The sequence below is a fragment of the Tigriopus californicus genome, chromosome 5 (genome assembly GCF_007210705.1).
Source record: "Tigriopus californicus strain San Diego chromosome 5, Tcal_SD_v2.1, whole genome shotgun sequence".
In the NCBI taxonomy this organism is placed as follows: Eukaryota; Metazoa; Arthropoda; class Copepoda; order Harpacticoida; family Harpacticidae; genus Tigriopus; species Tigriopus californicus.
The window spans coordinates 13,822,729-13,841,768 of NC_081444.1; the positions used below are offsets into that span (position 1 = coordinate 13,822,729).

At 47.4% G+C, this 19,040-nt stretch overlaps 4 protein-coding genes across 10 annotated transcripts in view; 2 read left to right on the forward strand and 2 right to left on the reverse strand.

Annotated features, from left to right (window-relative positions):
• The window catches only part of LOC131881226 (AF4/FMR2 family member lilli-like), a 42,319-nt gene extending 35,178 nt beyond the window's left edge, over positions 1-7,141 (forward strand). Inside the window, exons 10-12 of one of the 2 annotated variants that reach the window (XM_059228021.1) lie at positions 3,557-3,788; positions 4,884-5,147; positions 5,399-7,141. In XM_059228021.1, the coding sequence (XP_059084004.1) occupies positions 3,557-3,788; positions 4,884-5,147; positions 5,399-7,141 (2,239 nt within the window). The remainder of the gene's footprint in view (positions 1-3,556; positions 3,789-4,883; positions 5,148-5,398) is intronic. The other variant, XM_059228022.1, reaches the window with a different exon arrangement.
• On the forward strand, positions 7,114-9,607 carry LOC131881227 (lysine-specific demethylase 3B-like). Its single transcript, XM_059228023.1, has 2 exons — positions 7,114-9,060; positions 9,216-9,607. Exons 1-2 carry the CDS (start codon positions 7,249-7,251, stop codon positions 9,450-9,452), a joined length of 2,049 nt encoding a protein of 682 aa, XP_059084006.1. The 5' UTR covers positions 7,114-7,248; the 3' UTR covers positions 9,453-9,607.
• A 933-nt stretch (positions 9,608-10,540) lies between these two features.
• Positions 10,541-15,470, reverse strand: LOC131881228 (zinc finger and BTB domain-containing protein 17-like). Of its 6 annotated transcripts, XR_009373346.1 has the most exons (3): positions 14,081-15,470; positions 13,411-13,900; positions 13,309-13,325 (listed from the first exon to the last, which is right to left on the reverse strand). XR_009373346.1 is itself a non-coding variant. In XM_059228028.1 (2 exons), the coding sequence occupies exons 1-2, from the start codon at positions 14,888-14,890 to the stop codon at positions 10,699-10,701; spliced, it is 1,014 nt and encodes a 337-aa protein (XP_059084011.1). In that variant the 5' UTR covers positions 14,891-15,466; the 3' UTR covers positions 10,541-10,698. The 6 variants fall into 6 exon arrangements, 5 of the variants coding, with proteins under 5 accessions (XP_059084011.1, XP_059084010.1, XP_059084007.1 ...); XM_059228028.1 differs by lacking the exons at positions 13,309-13,325; positions 13,411-13,900 and adding an exon at positions 10,541-10,902 and having other exon boundaries at positions 14,081-15,466; XM_059228027.1 differs by lacking the exons at positions 13,309-13,325; positions 13,411-13,900 and adding an exon at positions 11,371-11,950 and having other exon boundaries at positions 14,081-15,469.
• A 420-nt stretch (positions 15,471-15,890) lies between these two features.
• LOC131880479 (C-type lectin domain family 4 member M-like) lies at positions 15,891-18,139 on the reverse strand. The gene is made up of 2 exons (XM_059227135.1): positions 16,748-18,139; positions 15,891-16,256 (listed from the first exon to the last, which is right to left on the reverse strand). The coding sequence occupies exons 1-2, from the start codon at positions 17,981-17,983 to the stop codon at positions 16,017-16,019; spliced, it is 1,476 nt and encodes a 491-aa protein (XP_059083118.1). The 5' UTR covers positions 17,984-18,139; the 3' UTR covers positions 15,891-16,016.
• Positions 18,140-19,040: the final 901 nt, after the last annotated feature.

Sequence of the window (19,040 nt, forward strand, 5' to 3'; positions counted from 1 at the left end):
TCGTTTGAAATGTTTTTCTGGATTTCCTTGGAACCGAGCTCTAGAGGACCAAATATGTGTCCATCAACCCACTCGAGCGGGATTTTTGAGGTTCTTTGAAAGTAGAGATCCCTGTTACTCTCCCAAATGAGAGCGTGATCAAAGTCCCACCGTTATCGAGTATCTTTAGACATGTATGTGGTGTAGGGTTGAATCGCATCTTCTCCTCCAATACTTATAAGTACTAATTCATGCTGGTTTATAAGCTCATACCATCAATCGGTATAGAATGACATTAGCCACATTTTTTGTTTATATATTATTATGCCACTAATTGACATGACAAATTCCAGCAGTAAAAGTTTAGGCATTACTTGGCGGGAAAGGTTTGGCGATCACTAAAAAGTGGCGTTTCCTTGCTTTAGTGTCCTTGGATTTGATGAACCAGACATATTTTTTGACGTTTCTTTCGACATAAATTCGGTTTCAAGAGCATTCCTTCTTATAAATGCAAACCCATAATCGCACAATGATGTATAGAAGTCTCATAAAAATCCTTTCTCTATTTGGGACCTATTAGCCAACTCATAATCTGTTGTGGATGAGGAATGAGTTATTACTCATATGAAGTATATTTCATAGCTATGAGGTAGAGAGTACTTTCTACTGCCTTTGCACCTTGAAAGCCACTATCATCCACATTAAAACTAAAATTCGTCATACTCTTGAAAATTGACACACTGCCACTAGAACATGCCATTTTGCTGAGGCTCGAGGTACCAAACATAATATTAATAGTACCTAGGTGGACGAGTCCAGATCATTCTTTCCTAGGTCTCTATATAAGACCAAGGGGAGGAAGGAAATGATCAAAAAATGTGCCGAATAACAAGCCAAACGGGGACGGGAGTTTCCTCCCCCGTCTTCTCATTGTGTGATGTATGGCATCTCGAATCGGATCCCCCTTTCTCCCTCCGCCTCCTCCAAGCCATGTCACCCTCCCTAACCAAGGCCTACTTGCTTGAATCTCCCTCCTTTGAAACGAGTTGGCTCTCCCCTCTACGTGATCCAGTCCATTTTGCAACATGGACCCTTCCCTCGATATACCCGCCTCCCTCCCCCGAACTCTGCCGTGGAGAGTTATGCCAAGGTAGAGGAGGGTGGCTCATCACCACCTCCACCTCCATCTCCTCGATCGCTACCTCGTCTGGTGATATCGGTCGTAGAATGGAGCGGGAAAGAGCATCACCTTCTGCTCGTCATCTAAACATTTAGGTCTATTATGAAGACGAAGGAAGGGAGGGTTATGGAGAAGACAAATATGTCAAAGATGAAGGCGAGGGAGGGGAGTCTGCACTTCGGATGTCCTTCGACAGAAGCGGTTTCAGCATGCAAAAAGCCCTATCGTTTCCCCCTAGCTCTGATGTGATTGCATCACCCCTGTGCATGTGGTACTCTCTTTCTCTCTCTCTCTCTCTCTCTCTCTCTCTCTCTCTCTCTCTCTCTCTCTCTCCTCTCTCTCTCTCTCTCTCTCTCTCTCTCTCTCTCTCCCGAGTAACCTCAATTCATCCAAGATTGAATCCTTCCTTCCCCTTTGGAATGCCGAACGCCTCCTTACGATGTCCTCGTTCCCAAACATGAAACAGAAACTTTGAGTTTCGCACTCGAGATTACTTTTGGGTACGGCCCTCCCTCATTCCTGACCTTTAACGTTAACACTAAGATAACAAAAGTCCATGTCTCTTTGAGAGATCCAGGGAGAGTTGGAATGACTCATGCAAAGAGTTTTTTGCTAATCTGATCCACCCCTTGAGCCAATCCAATTTTCTTTCCCGTGAATCACCCTCCCTTTTATTCCGAACCATTTGGTACTTCATCAGGAGAGATGAAATGAACTATTGTGCAGTAAGTAGAATGGCAGGATTTTCCCAACATTCCCTTGAAATAAGAGTACATTGAACCAACATGACACGTGAAATGCACTTAGCGAGGTGGATTCGAATCTCTCCGGTGATGGATACAAATAGAGTATTTTTGATTTGGGTTCGTTTGAAATGTTTTTCTGGATTTCCTTGGAACCGAGCTCTAGAGGACCAAATATGTGTCCATCAACCCACTCGAGCGGGATTTTTGAGGTTCTTTGAAAGTAGAGATCCCTGTTACTCTCCCAAATGAGAGCGTGATCAAAGTCCCACCGTTATCGAGTATCTTTAGACATGTATGTGGTGTAGGGTTGAATCGCATCTTCTCCTCCAATCAATCGCCAAGTGATGCTTGGTGGGTCTGTCCTTGTAGGAGTTTTTCGAGGTCAAGAGTGTGTGCTTGCATCGTATGCGAGGGTGCTTCGCGTGACTACTTTCATCAGTCTCCATGATTCATCCAACGTGGCCAACTCCACATTGTCTAACTGTCTATCGTGCCTGGTACTTCATATGATAAAAAGCTTGCTCCTGGTGGAAGGGAAGGGAAGGAGTTCTCAGCAATTTTCCCTTCCTCAACTTGAGGAGTCTTTCTGAAGATAGAATGTTGGTAGAGGGCGCTCGGACAGGTTTGTACGAACGATACGGATTGCACGCTTGATTTTTGGTTGGACGGTTGGTTGGTTGGTTGGTTGGTAGGTAGGTAGGTAGGTAGGTAGATAGCTAGCTAGGTTAGTTGATTGCTTGGTTGCTTGGTTGGTTGGTTGGTTGGTTGGTGGGTTCTGGTCTTGTACTTACATAGATACCTGTGCTTTTGAAATGGCATTCTTCGCGTGCCCTCTCGCAATCCTGGTTTTTATGGGACGGATGATGGTGGGTTGCTTACACAGTGATGGTAGCAGAAGTAGTCTGATCAGTGATTGTGTCCGTTCAGATGTTTGCAACTTCTTTGCCACTCTTCGCTGTATTTAACTTGCTTGCGAAACTTCTGAGGAAAAAGTTATCCACCAAACTCGTTTGGGAGCCTCTTGAGAAATGTTTTCCCCTCTGGGATATAGAAGCGAAGTGTCTTGGAGTGTTTGGCTGACATAGTTTGCGATATGTTGTTGTTTCTGCTCACCAAGCGGATGTGTTTCCTAGTGATAAGATGATGATGACGACGATGATGACGATGATCTTTATATGCACAGTGCTCGATGCTTCTGATTGTTACCACAATGGGAAGAATGGATCTTGAATGATTCCTTTTTTTGGCTCTAGGTCTCTAGGTCTTGTTCTTTCCGAACTTTAGACGTTTGTGGGTCTGCTGATCTAAAATAGGTGCCGTTTGTTGAACGTGTCGTGACCCTGTTGTGAAATCGCAGAGCGAGTGTGTTAACTCTCCATCCGCTATCCGTTGTCAAATTGCCAAGAACTCGGCAGGAAAATCGTGTTCACTCGAAAGTGAAACAATCAGTGACAGACTTGGAAATCGACGACATGGGAAGATCCGATTAGGATTGTTATTGTGGTTGTATGTGTACATGTGTGCGCCAAAATGCTAGACTTGCTCCTCGATGCTATCAGCATCCTCTCTGAAAAGTACTTGAACCATCATACTTCGTCTGGACGATAGAGTGGGGAAGAGATCTGATTTTTTCTTGTCCGTTGTGTTTCAGGGAGCGAAAGGAAAATGAACGTTTGCGACGTCAACAACAAGAGGAACAAGAACGCGTTGTTAAGGAGCATCGGATCCAATTGGAACAGCAAGCTCGAGCTCAACAACAACAACAACAACAGCAACAACAACGAGAAGAACGGGAACGGCAAGAGCGGGAAATTCGTGATCAAAAATTGGCTGCGGAAGCCGTGGAACAACACTTCGTGAAGAGCATGGAAATAGCGAAAAAGGTGAGAAGCAGCTTGATCTCGGGCAATTACGTAGTTCATGAATTAGCTGTACTTAGCTGTATTGTATTTTGAATCCGTCAGAGCGGTCTTTACTCTGTCTCTAACTAGGGTGTATTCATAGCGTTTTGAGCTGTATTCACCTCTGAAAAGCAATTACTCAAGACTCGATCAAGGCCTGTATTTTCCATGCCAAGGAAAGAGTATTAGTTAGTGGTGGTTGCAGTAGTGGAAGGTGAAAAAACCTGATTCAGGGCCATTCACTTCGAGCGTGCGTGGTCTTCCCTGAAACATAGCGATGTCTCAGATTCCTGTTTCCAAGTCACCTCTATGATAACCTGTCCCGACAGGTGGATGGAGGTGTGCTACTGCCCTCTTTGACGAGATTCAAGGACTTCTTGCACATTCTCTGCACACCAAAGCTAGCAACCATCCGTTCTTTTTTTTCTGCTACGCTATGCTATGCTACGCTACGTTACTCCATTCCATTCTATGTACGTAGTGTGGAGATACAAGGCAATCTATTGCAAAAGTGAAGGACACATACGTTCTTTGGAGCTGCTCACATGTGTCCTCACATGGTCTCATCAGCTGCTGAGCGTTTTCTTTTTACTGCCATGGTCTACAAGGAACGACGCAACTGTCTGTCATGTAGAGAGTGGGGTAGTACTTAGAGCCATGAAGTAGTTTGGGCACTAGCACGAGCTTCTGAAAGAAACATGGCGGTCATTGATGAGAGAGTGTGAAATGCAACAAATGCAAGTTGTTTCCAATGTCTTCCAAAACATGTCTTGTATTTTTTAGATGCTTTCTTGATATTTCTAAGCCTGTGACCATTTGAATACGATTTGCATAACATTAATAATGACCTATTCAAATGGATTCGGAACTTTTGATTGATCAATGACAAAAACCCTGGGATCTAGTTAATGTATTACCTCTTGCCTTTTTGCTGCTTGCTTGATGAATGAACTTCGTACCGCTTGCGCTAACTCTAGCAGTAATGCTTAGTAGTAACTAATATTCGATGTGGTACGTTAACTCGAGTACACTTAACGAGCCTTATTCTACTATCCCCGTTTCGTCTTTTTCTCTTAGCTTACGCAACAACAACAACAGCAGCAACAACAACAACATCACCAACATCGCCAAGCCCACCACCAGCACCAACACCAGCACCACAATCATCATCATCAGCAACAACCACCCTCTCAAGTTGCTGCTCATTTCAAGAACAGTAGCAAAAGTAGTAACAGTAGTGGCAGCAATGGTGGTGCTGGTGTTGGTTCCGTGGGTGTTCCGCAAGGGGGATCGCACGGTCCAGGAATGATTGATCCCAGATATGGCGTCTATCAACATCAGGTCAGTCCTCGACACGTGAAATTGTACGATGATTTGTTTATGCGTGGTGTCGCAAGCACCTCACCAGCGTGTCGAATAGTACTTACTCGGCAGTAATCTTTGGGGAGTAGTTAGTTCACGAGACGAGATTACTATATTTGCTTGTTTTTGTTACCACGGAATGGGGCCAAGTGGGATTTGGGATTAGATCGTTGTAGATTGCGGCGCTGAGGATTGCAGTTGTGTAAAGTGAGAATTTTTTTTAACTTCAGAAAATGAGTGGAAATCCTCCTCCTCAAAGCCCGTGGATGACTGGATTGGGCAAACAAGGAGTGGCGAACGGTGCATCGCCATCAGCCGTGGCTTATCAACAAGCCGAAGAGAGGAAGCGCAAGTTGGAGGAATTCGAACGAAGACGTCAAGAGGAATACATTCGAGCTATTCACGAACGGGCCGCTGCGGCGGCAGCTGCGGGTAGTAGTGCGACAGCCGCTCAATTAGCTTCAAGTCACCCTGCAGAGCGTGGTCCTTCGATTCATCGGGGTTATGGCAAGCCAGTGAAACAAGAAGTCTTGCCAGGACCTCCTCTGGGCATGCACAGAGAGATGGGTCAACATCCTTCATTGTCATTGCATTCCTCATATGCACACCATGGGGCCGTCGCTCAAATGAAGGGATACCCTCCTCGTACTGCAGCGGGCCCTGTGGGTGGACCCTTGCCCGGTGGCTCCCATTACAAACACCCCATGGAGCACGGTCATGGATATCCTGGATTTCCACCCTCACATAGTCCCGGGGGAAATCACCCACCGCCGAGCGCCACCCAAGAAGCTCGATCTAGTCCACATCGAAACGTCAGTGCTCACCCAGGCTACATTCCAAAGACTTCTCCAGCGCCATATCCAGTCGCTTTTTCAGCCCCACCGTCGCATGCCAGAAATGTGATAAGCCCTGGACAAAACCACAGCAGCAAGAGCTCATCTTCCGGTCGTCCACCTTCCAGACCCGAATCATTACCAGCTAAACCAACGGGCACTTTCCCACAACCACCTCTGCTTCGAAATCAACCTTTGCACCATCTGAAGGACGAGCCCTTGCGTAGCGTCAACTCAAAACCTCCCCCAGCTCATGGTGGATCTGCTAGATCAAGCTTGCTAGTGACGACTCCACCGTCAGATCAACCTTTAGACTTGGGAGCGCCCAAGAAGAGGTCTGGTTCCAGTGAAGCCTGCAACGAGTCTTCAGAAGACCTATCAGTGCCGCCCAAGAAGGTTCAGAAGACGATTCCAGCAAAAGCAGAGCCTGAGGAATTGACGAACGGATCGACAGCCCCCATCCCAACCCCAACTCCAACCCCAACTCCAACTCCGACGCCTGTTCCTGATTCGAACGGAGATGATTCCAATAGCAGCTTTTCCAGAGATTATTACGTGCACAAGTTGAAAAAGGCCTGGATTGCGGCGTACGAGGGCACGAACGATGTGGCTCCAAGCTCGTCTGGTCCGCCCACGCCCCAACCCAGCACAGCACGGGCGACTCCGTCCCCTGCTCTCTCACAGGTTTCTTCCACGTCGTCAAAGCCCCAAAGAGGGCGGAAGGCCGTCAAATCAGCCTCTGGTTTGCCTTTGGCCAACGGCCATGCCTCCTCTCCATCCATGCCGAAAAAATCTCGCGAGTCCTCGAGCTCATCCGAAACTGACGACAATAGTAATTCCTCCGGTAAAGGAAGCCGACCAGGCACAAAGATACCATGGGGAAAGCATGGTGGATCCACCAAATCTGATGTGGCCAAAAAGGCGAACCAAAACGAGAGCTTCTCGGAGAGTGAGAAAGATCTGAGCGATGAAGGCAAAGATTCGGACTCGACCACTGCCACCCAATCGTCCCGGAAGTCGGTTAAAGCCACCGAGCCGGCCAAAAAGCGGGGACGGAAGCCCAAGAATCGAGACGGGACGAGCCCAAGGCCAAGTTGCGATCAATCAACCCATTTCAAAGGCCTTCCACTGCGACCCTGAAGAAAACGGGTGAACGCTTCCTCCAAGACGCGTCCTGCTATCAGGTCGCCCCCAAACTGGCCAAATGTCGGGAGTGTCGATGGACCCAAAGTCAGCGGAACAAGAAGATGCCCAACATCTTTTGCCGCTTTTACGCCTTCCGACGGCTCAAGTACTCAAAGAAGACGGCAATGCTCAGTGTGGCGGGCTTCTGTGATCCCAAGGATGCTCGAGAAGATGACTTGGACATTTGGAGAGCATCTTGGGACAATGCCCCGGAAAAGTTGACCGTCCAACAAGCGAATTACCTCATCTCTCATCTGAGAGCCGACTTTGAATTGCTCATACGACAAGAAGAAGAGGCCAAGAATGTGAACACCTCCGTGGAGAAAGACGTGGCCTGGAAACGGGTAGTTCAAGGTGTACGGGAAATGTGCGACGTGTGTGATGCCACGCTATTCAACTATCATTGGGCGTGTTGCAAGTGCGGTTTTGTGGTCTGTCTCGATTGCTATCGAGGTCGGAAGAACAAAGAGAATCTGAGGTCTTGGGGTGGCAACGAAAAGGATCGTGACGAGTTCTCTTGGCTTCTGTGCACAAACAGCTCTTGCCACGACCTTGAGAAACTCATATTTGTGCAGATCATTGCTGGAAGTGCTTTAGATGAGGTGTCCAGCAAGCTCATCGCGTCATCCAGTAGCCTGACGGCCTGCTTAGAAAACGGGAAGAACTTTGAAGAGATCAAGGAGGAAGACTTCGCCAATGGAGACGACCTCAAAGCCAACGGAGGAAGTGAGCTAGCCATGCAAGATATTATCTCGAAGGCGGTGGAAAAGTCCATGAAAGAGAACGGCAACGGGGCCCATAATGGCCAGCCCAAAGAGCTCAAATACTTCTCACTGCCCTCAGAAAAGAACTGCAAGTCTCGCTGGAGGAACCAAGTGGTGGAGTCGGTCACGTGGCATAAGGTGAGTGACAGCAAGCTGTTCCACTCGGAAGTGGATCACTCCTGGATGGATCACGGCCGAGTACTACGACTCGAGTCCAAAGCCGAGGATTCGTTTTCCCTGGACATGTTCCAAGAAATGTGGAAACACGGCTCGCCCGTGGTCATCTCCAAGTCCATTGCCGACATGGACAAGAGCTTGTGGTGCCCCAAGTACTTTCTCGCTGAGCATTCCGATAATGAGACGGCTGTGATCAATCTGACCTCGGGCAAAGTGCAAAGCATGCCGGACTTGGCCAAGTTCTGGACCGGATTCTCGGACCACTCGAAGCGCTCATCCGAGACGTCCATTCTTAAACTGCAGGACTGGCCACCCATGGGAGATGAATTCATGGAGGCCTTGCCCGAACACACCTCGGACCTGATGAAGCACTTGCCCCTAACCTCCTACACGGGGCGACACGCCATGCTCAACACTGCTGCCAGCTTACCTGACGTCTTTGTCCGGTCGGATTTGGGACCCAGGCCCTGTTTTACTTACGGCTTTGGAACCAATTCGGACCACGAGAGCAAAGGCACCGTGGAGCTCCACTTTGAATTGGCTGATTCGCTGAACATTCTTCTGAACGTGTCCACCGCCGCTCAGACAACTCCTCAAAACGTGGTGCAACTCCTTCAGCGAATGGACGTGCTGGATGACGAGTCCAAAAGTCGCATCCTGGAGAAGAGCGAATTGCTCGGCGCCATCTGGCATGTCTATCATCCGGCAGATGCAGATAAGATTCGAGATTTCTTGAATCGCGAACGTCACTCCAAAGAGACGGGCAAGAAGAAAGGTCATTTCGACTCGTCATTTGATCCCATCTATGAAGGCGATCAGTATCTTTGCGCTCGACGAAGGAAAACCTTGGCAGACGAGTACAACGTGGTATGTTGTACCATTCTTCAGTTCCATGGTGATGCCGTGTTCATTCCCGCCGGATCCCCCTGTCAGGTAATTTGTCTTGCTCTATCCTTCTGACTGGGAGGACAGTTTGAAAGTCCTCTGTGGACTCTTGTGAATAAGGTCAACAATCGAGTTATGTGTTGAGTTGTACATAGGTGGGTAGTTGGCAAATATTGATTTTCTTGTTCCATTTCCATTTCCAGGCTCGACACATCCACAACTCGATGTCGATTTCGTTGGACTTCGTGTCCCCTGAGAATCTCTCGCACACATTCCAATTATTTCGCGACCTTCGGAAGCTGCCCGAGTCTCAACCCGTGGCCGAGGACAAGTTGCAAGTGAAAAATCTCATTTTCCATTCAATCAAGAACGCTCTCTCCGTTCTGGAGGCTTCGGAAAAGACCAAAGTGAAGAAGGAGATCAAGAAGATTGACTTTTAGATAGTTTCGATGGGAATTCATTCATTCATTCATTCATTCATCTGTCAGATTGGTGTTCTTTTTTGAACCTTGTGATAGCAACCATTGTACTTTCTCTCCAATTCTTGGTGTTGAAATGCTGTTTTTCGTGTGTCGGATTTTTTCTTCTTTTTAAAGAAATCCCATTTTGGAATCAGAAAGAAATGAACACAAGAAGATCGAAACACATCGGGTGCCACCCGCCCGCCCCCCCACCGCTGTCGTCGAATGATCTCATAACAAGGCCGTTTCTAGTGGCCTGGATGATATTTCAAGAGGCATGAAAAGAGAGAGACTTGTAATGAATGTTGGTAGTACTACTCATTTCTTGTTCCGACAAGAAAAATAAGGAGAGCAACTCCAATCCTCAAGACGATCATCAATTAAAGAGTGACCATCTTTTCACCAACAACCCTGACTTCTCCCTCACTTGGACTAATTGCTATTATTATTATTATTATTACTACTACTATTATTATTGCGAACATTATCATTTTTATTGCAATCATTACAATACGTTATCAACGCCGCCGAACTGTCTCGATAACAAGTTCTGTATTTTTGTCAAATCTTGTCTTTTAATAGCAATCATAACAACAAACGCGATTGAAAAAAAAAACGGTTCCGTCTTTGCTTTCAAATTCTCTCAAATTCTTTCAAGTTCATTGTTGATTGAGAAAGTCCACTCAAAGTAGTACCTGCTGATGTTGGGCGAGTGAAGGGTTAAATGTACACCTCACTTGGGCGTTTAGAATACCGTTGAAAAAAAAGCAACCTTTTAACTTAATGGTGTGCTCGGTTTGTTTGATCACCTTTGAAATTGAATGCTTATCCAATCCTCTGTTTCCACCCGCCCTAAAAAGTGATACAATTACTAGAAGAGTGAAGCTGATAAGAAATTAGAGAGATAATACAGGTATGCACTTCGCCCTTTGGAACATAAATTCGGTAATCCTGTGAGTTATTCAAAGGCACAGAGCAATGTCTTGAATTGATTGACACCGTTTATAGTTGTTGTCAACACTGTGACTAACTACCACCGATATTCCCTTAAATTAGATATCCACACGTGACAAAGTCCTGGAATTTATTTGTTGGGTCAATGGATTTCATCTTGGTCACGGAAATATTTTGATCAACGTCTCGGTCTTAGATGAAAAGTTGCTTGGTTGGTTGTCTGTCAGATCTGTCGGATCAGAAATGCCCACTTGTCTTGCACAATTCTCGACTAGAATGCCAGATCGGGTCTACGAGAGCAAGCAATCCGTTCGTGTCGATATTTGCTCCCCAGTTGAGTGAAGCCTTTTCGACAAAATTGACATTTGTAAGGTTTTTCTTGGGTGTGAGTCACCCAATGCTTCTGGAGATCAGAATGTTGACGGAAGGTCATGGTGCACGCTTCACATGTGTGCCATGTTCCCCGCGAAGTGTTCTGGAACAAAAATCTCATATGAAGGGTGGGCCATGATTGAGCAGACACCAAGATGAAATCATCAAATTCGAGTGCTATTATTGGCAGATATGTAATAAAATATAAAAAAAACAACTTCACATTCATTTTTGAATCGAGGTAAGAGGGAGTGTTCTCCAAGGTGAACTTCTGCCCTCCGACTGGATTCAAGGCATAATAGATAGACATTTGGCAAAAGTGCGATGCGTTCAGGTTGACTTTGTTGGAAAATCAAGATCCAAATTCATTATCTTGATCTTTTACATTTTCACCTTGCCCTAGATAGCAGTAAATCACGGGGCAGAGGATTTCGTCACTTAGATAAAAGAAATAAAAATAACATACGTTAGAACATACAGTTCATGTTTTGTCTCGGCCTTCAGAGTCTTGGCAGCCTTTCAAATTCATTGTTAAATATGGCGCAATCGAGTGATATCAAAAGTGTCGAAATTGCTGAAGAAAATAAGTTAACAAAGAGCTAGATGGCATGGCGAAAGCTCATTGGATGAAGCTTGACGCGTCCATAGTTCTGTACTGAAGTTCTCATGTCCCTATGACAAATCATATCAAATTTTTATGTCTAACGCAAGAAGGAGAATGTCGTTTTAGGTTTGCGAAATGTTTATTATTCATCCACATGGGGGTCAGGATGTAATTGAGTGTCAGTGTGTTTGCGACCGAACCGCATAGCGGTTTCTAATCTCATGAAATGCTAAGCTTCAACGTTTTTGGGACTGATCGGATTTTCGAGCGAAACTATCATAGGGTCAAATTAAGGAGATTGAACATTCGGTAAATGGGACTCTTGCAGGTCTTGTCCCGGAGACGAGAATGCGGCTCTGGGTCCGCGCGAGCACGCGTTTCTCTCGTGTCGGTATTGACTGCCCACTTGCGTGAAGCCTTTGCCGCAATATTGGCACGAGTACGGCTTTTCAAGGGTGTGAGTGACCCAATGCCTTTGAAGATCTGAGTGTTGGCGAAATGTTTTGCAACAGACTTTGCATTTATGCTCTGTTCCATCTGGCGGAACCTGGAACAAAAGATTCCCATGAGGAACGGGTCAGAAATGCGTGAGAATGAAGCTCAAATTTGGCTCCAGTTCCGGAGCACGCCCATGGAACGAACTCGAACCAATGGTAGTTCATCGCCAACTAATCTCCCAATCGAAAATGACGGATACAAACGAGTATTAGTTTTTTTCCAGATCATATATGAACCGCCAAGATTAGATTTGGAGCACTAGGGTATGAATAGGCAGGCGCTATATGGGAGGTTTACATCTTTTTCGCCGATCCAAGTTTGTTCCTAACATATCTCATTCGAGCAATTCAAGGTACTACGTCTGTTCAGTTTGAATCGAGATCTTTATTTTATCATTCTCAGTTTCCGTGTAAGGGCACAAATTCCGAATGAAGACTTGACGGCATTCCTGTTACTTCGTCAAGATTTGGTGATGTCCCAGATTCTCATTCCAATCCAAGTCCGTTGTGTTGGCTCTTGCAGTGATTCCGCAGGTTATCTTTATCACTGGAGGCGTGCCCGCAAATCTTGCACACGAACGGTTTGATGCCCGTGTGAATCCGCTCGTGTCTGTCTAATTTGTACCGGGAGGGGAAGCTCTTGCCGCAGAAGGAGCACGAGAAGGGCGCCTGGAGACCGCCGCTTCCCGGGAGTTGGGAGGCAGATCCGGCTTGGGATCCGGCACTCCCACCACTACTCAATCCCACCGGACCACTGCTGCTGCTGTTGGGTGTGCTGTTGTTGCTGATCGAGGGCTTCTTGAGGGGCTGGACTGGGGTCTGATATCCAAAGAGTAAGATATTCCCGTACTCACTTGTCGACTACAATGAGAAGAAAGAAATTTGGGTTAACGCCAAGGCGCTTCAGAATCACCCCGAGCCATCCATCCATCATCCCAACAGCAGCAGGAGGAGGAGCCAGGCCCGTCAGTCAATTTATCGTCCCGGATCCCTTGAGAGGACGCTGATACAAGGGTACACAATGAGGTCGTTACGGATGTATCTTTATTCAAAACGATTTCTGACTCAAGTGCTTAGTGCAAACGTAGGATGGATGCTTGTTGTTGGTTGGTTTGAATGAATGAATGAATGAATGAATGGATGTATGGATGGACGGCAGGTCCCTCATGTGTCAAAGGATTGGATCAGGCCGTCGATATCATCGAACTCGCTGAAATTGTGAAGAGACGTCACGTGTCGCTTGATGAGATATTTGCGGTTGGAACGATGGTCGCAGAGGCGACACCCATACAATTTGATTTCGCTATGAGTCAGAATATGTCGTCGGAGGTCGCTAGCTCGAGAGATGACTTTCCCACACTCCGGACATGCCGTTGGCGCTTGTGAGTTTGGAATGCCTTCAACGGGTGTTTCGTAGGATCGCATCTGCAGGCAGAAATCAGAAACACACCTCAGTACAGTTCACAAGCTCACCCGCATTGGCCGACGGACGTGTCCAGAGCCACCCTACCCGAGCCAGCCAGCCAGCCACCCATCCATCCATTCATCCAGCCATCCACCTAACCCGAGCAGCAGTGTAATCATGAGACAAACATGGGGATCGTTAACAGAGCGTATATCGCCGGTTGGTTTGGGTTGTCTGACAAAGAGCAAGAACAACGGAAGTTCGTGGACATGGCACGAGGAAATCAGCCCAGATCATCGAGAAAGAAGGGCGGATCGTCGGGATCTTCGGCGACCTTGACAATCACGTCCTTGGGAGCTTGCCCACTATCCTTGTGGACCGTTCGGGCGTGCCGGAGGGCGGAGGCGTGTAAAGAGAATCGACGCTCGCACAGCGCGCATTCAAAGAGCTTTTGCTGCGTGTGCGTGACCATATGACGGGCCAACATCCATTTCTGAACGACGGCCTTGCCGCAAATGTGACATGACAAACCCGAAGGCGTTTCCGGACCCGGGACATGGGTGGGCGGATCCTGGGCAGACGAGCCTAGCCGGACCTAGGAACAAGGAAACGCCCAGTCGTGACTACGAATACTCAACAACATGAGTGGACAACACGCCCTCGGGCCCATCGTTCATCATCATCAAGGTCTACCGCTTCGTTCGTACACGCCTGCCACCATCAAGAAAAACCAAGATCGCTCCAGGGAAAAAAAAGAAACCAACGGTCAACTTACCTCGCCGGTGTTTTGATCGGGGCCAGGCTCGTTTTCAAAGTTGCTATTGTCGTTGCTTTCCGGGTCCATGCCCGCGAATTCTTCCTCGTACCCATAATCATCGGCCGAGTAATCCTCGCCCGCGTTCAGTCCGTCGTGGCTGGCTGGCTCCAGATGGGCGGGACTCTCGGTCTCGCTATTCTCCGACATCCAAGGCACTTCTTCTTTGGGTTTCTTGACCACGGGCGGCGGGCTATGCGTGGCGGTGGGCGTCAGACTGGTCGGGAGACCGGCCATGGATGGGGTCGTCAGCGGGCGTTTCTGACCCAACTTGCTCAGCGGAGGCATCACGTGCGACCCGCCACTATTGACCTTGGCCAGTTTGGGCAGCTTTTTTACGGTGGTCATGGGGGCAGACACGGGCGGGGTGGGCGGGGCTGAGGTCTCGGGATTGTCGGCCAAGCCTTTGATCTGTAGACTCCGGGCCGTTTCCAACAAGCCGACCAATTCGCTCTCTTGCACATTGATCTCGCCGCGGTACATATACGACAGGAGCAGTTCCATGTGGCGTGGATTCACATCCTTGAGGTAGACGATGGCCGTGCGCAGGTCGGGCGAGGCGACGTGTGAGCGCTGAGCGCTGAATAACCGCGCAAAGTACCCTGAACAGACGGACAAGACCAGCTTGTGAGCCGTGAAGTCCTGGGCCCCGCACGACAAGGTCACATCCGTCAACGTGTCCAATTGACAGAGCCGTTCCACTGAGGCGAAGAAGATCGAGTGATGGTCGTTCCACTTAAGGCAGAAATCGTCGGCAGGTAGACCCGCCATTCTGATTCCGGGTGGGGCGTTGAAGGCGTACAATCCGGGACTGACTGCGGTTTCGACCCGAGCTGGATTCAAAATGGCCGTCCTGGGACCCGCTGTCGATGATGTACGATGTAACAACTCACTCCAGAGGGCCAATCACGGAAACAGGGGCGACGACGACGAGGAGGAGGAGGAGGAGGAGGAGGAGGAGGAACCCTTCCACGGACGCACGGACGCACGGACAGAGGCAGGGAAGGAGGAGAACGAGGCCAAGGGGCTGGCTGGAGCGGCGCTTCTGTGTCTGGTCGGAATCCCATTGGCTGAGAGCCGTGATCGCTCAGCGTGATTTGGCGTGAGGCGACTGGGCCGTGGGCCGTAGGCAGGCAGCCAGCCTGACTGCGTTTCCAGCTGCCCAACCAACCTAACGACCGACCGCAAGCAGAGCTCCAGCGGGGTGCGGGCGCGCGGGGCGCACTCGGCCGCCTAGCGGGCGCGGCAGCCGTCGGACAGCCGCAGGCCCGTAGCTTGGCTGGCGTCGAACATAAAACCCATAGATCGGAATGATGGGGACCCAAACCCCAAATCAGGCCTTTGATTTTACAGCTCGGCCATAATAAGGCACTATCGTATCTTATTTTTCGACTTTTTTATCTGCTCTTGGTCCATTATGATCATGCAAAGGCCGGAAACTCTTGACCATAAATGTTAACCATGGCTTATGCCCGGCTTCTTCGGCCTTGACTGATATTTGGAGGCGTTACTTTCGTTTTTTTCGCAAACTTAGCTTCCGTTTAAGTGTAATTTGATCGTTTTCGATAGAAATATGGTGCCAATGCTCCATTGTTGCCTGGAGAGATTCCCATCTATTTCTGTCTTCCACGAGGGCCAGGCTATGGGGAGAAAGGCAAATTTTGGCGCCGTCTGATCACGGGAAATGGCCATCTTGTACAAAAATGGCGCCATGAACGGCACAGCCAAAATTCAGAGCCATTGGGGGGAATGTCTCTCACATGAAAACGGGGCGATAATCAATCTATATTCTAATACTTATTTAACATCGACATAATACACTTCCCCCTCTTTGTATAGCCCTCGCAAGTTCATAGTGGGTCACACTCAACCTCGTAGGTGGTGGCTCGTCTGCATCTCATTGAGGAAATTGACATACATATTGACGCAAGGAATCGCAATGGGCGTCATTCAAATAGGTTTCCCACACTTCCGCGCAATCCTCATGAAAGTTGGCATTGTTGGGTTCACCCGGGCCCCAAGCGTCGAAATCCAGACTTCGACGACTGGTCGCCCAACGCCATTCATTCTCTGTGGCAAAATCCGACAGCCCCAACCACCATGATTGCAGTCCAATCTCCAGGGTCTTGTCTGTGATCTGGAAGAAAAAGAAACGTTTAAGGTCATTCAGGTGCAGCTCTCGCGGGTCAGATTTGCTGGTTTGGAAGGCCATCTCGTACGTATCAAAATATTTGCCAAAAACAGAGCTATGTCTACCTGAAATGAAAGTTGGGAAATAGCTTTGATTGCTCGGAAATTTTGGCGGTAAATTCCTTATTTAAGGAGGAATTTTTTATTCAGATGGTCATCATCATCTCTGGAGTTTTAGTCACAATATTAATCATGAGACTGCGTCTTCCAGCTTGTCTTTTCCTTTCTAACTTGTGTTAAAATGGTTTTGTGTCATTGCTGATTACATAAATTTCCAACATATACGAGTATAAAGTAGAAGAATGAAAACGGACATTTTTGCTCAAACACCCTGTATATAACAGGAATAATGTGGTTCTTTCAGTTGTGGCCCGAGAAATGGCAGATACCATTCTTGAAGCAATGCATTAGAAACCTCTGATAAGCTGGAATCCATACCTTTTGGAGCTCCTCTTGGGATTGGAACTCAGCTAGTTGCCCATTCAATTGAGCACATCTGTCTTTGGCTGTAGAAAAGGTCTCCTTCTTTTTGACCACGTAGTACTCGGTTCCATTAAGCGTGAAAAAATTCAAACGGACCTCGTCGAGTATCTCCATCCGTTTAAAGTTCTTTACATGGCCTTTCAAAGGCTGGACCAGGGTCTGATTAATAGACTGCACTTCTTCACGTAGAGACTCTAGCTCGTCGTGGATCTGATCTTGTTCCAAGTGCAAATCGGACACCATACCGTCCGTGGCATTCATATGACGTCGAAGGTCCCTCAAGGTGTCTTTCATCACCGCATCGATCCCATCAGAAGTGTTCAAGCATTGGGACAAGACTGATTGAACAAGCTGAAGATCAACGCCAGAGTCGATATTTTGTTTCAATATGCGAGTCAGGGGTACGTTCTTCAAGTCAAGTGTCAGATTGGACGCTAGCTCGACCATTTTAGATTCAAACTCATCAAGAATGTCTTGCCTACTTTCATTCACAGTTTCTCGACAAGTTTTTTGAATCATTGAGATCAGCTCTATCCGTGGATCTGACATCTCCCGATTGACCTTAGCTTGAAAGTCTGTCATAGCTGTGGAGACGTTTACCAGTTTCTCCTCCCATGACAGATGGACCAAGGTGGCATTCGTCAAAGCTCTGTGGAAATCGGAGTTGAAATCGTTTTGTTGCAATATCATTTCTTGGAGTTGAACAATCAGATGGGATTGATAATTCAAGTGGAGGTTCATCTGACTCATCCTCTCGCTTAGCGTTGCTTTCACTTGAGAAATGCGCTGATCAACGTCTTCTTGCAATGTCTGGATACGGTCAGTAAATGATCTTTTCTTGAATCGTTCCAGTTTCTTGAAGATGCTGTCCAGAGACTGGAGGATGCCATCTATTCGATAATTTGTCACGTTTTTGACAGCATCCAGCCTGGTGTCGTGAAGGGCACGGATCTCTTGACGCGATGCAATTGAACTCAAATTGAGATGTTCCAGTTGAGCGTCGAATTGATCCCAATCACTGGGAGCCACCGTCCGACGCTCATAAAATATGTTGTCTTGGATCTGGATGAGAAGTACGGATATGATCACTGAGCACAGGAAAGTCAATGTCAATGGAAGCATTAAAACACGCCAGGGCAGACGATCCGATTTAGGCGCATCTTGAAGAACCAATGGCTGGAACAACGGCATGGTTTCGATCACTGCCTCTGTCGATTGGTTAAAGTGGCCAGACCCCGATGACAAACACGTTGTGGGAGTATTGGCACCGAAAGTCGTGCCATGTAGTGACGAACGTTGCGTTTCAGCTTGCCGTTTATCGCATTTTTTGGGCTAGTTGCAAGACATTGGGCAACATACTCTGCATGTTAAGGCGTAGACCACGGAACTCCAGAGGTCCGTTTATAAAAAGCTCATACAATGGAGTTAAGGTAGGTTTGGATGGATGATGCTACCCAGAATGAAAATCCTCTCACCCCCATGTCATTGCCCAACCTTTGAACAAGACTTTTGATCAGATGTGAGCTTAAGCTAAGAAGACGGTTTACTTTCAAGGCCTAAACCATTGACCTATTCATGCCTGTCAGAATTCTTCCCTCGAGCTTTGTTGTAGTCAAAATCAATGAAAAAGCTCGTTTCAGTCCAAGACCATTTAAAAGCAAGAGTTGCCAGACCAACGGCATAACATTGTAAGTGTGTTGCGGAAGAAATATGTTCCAAAAGTTTGCGAGGGATCTCTCTGACCACCTCTGTTTTTTTTTGAGACCAGACATACTTGAATGCCTTCAAATTTCGACGCGTTGGCTTGCTGGGTCAAAAAAGTTAACGACATTGGTGAAGTGTTTTTTTTTACCTGAAGAAAGGTGCCGGTGGAGGGACCGTTAAATTACGGGTGTGAGTGTTCTCTTTTCTGTTATTTTTAAAGGCAATCAATAAGATATACTAGAGTAGCAACTGCTCTGAATCTGAAAATGATGATGTACCTAAATAGAAATGCCATGAATGGGTCTCTAGAATGCATGGTGGGCCTGAAAATGGCTGGTCTCTAAGACGCACTAAATCCAGCCACGGACTTCTAGAGATGTGGACTGCGAACGGAAGCGTAAATTTCTCATCTCTTACTCTAAATGAGCACTTCATACGACCATAAGATCTTGATGAATAGAAAAACTTGGCCAAGTTTGAGGCTAAAACTATGCTTTGCGAACTCAGGAGATATGTCCAAAGTTATGAAGGAGACACAACTCAA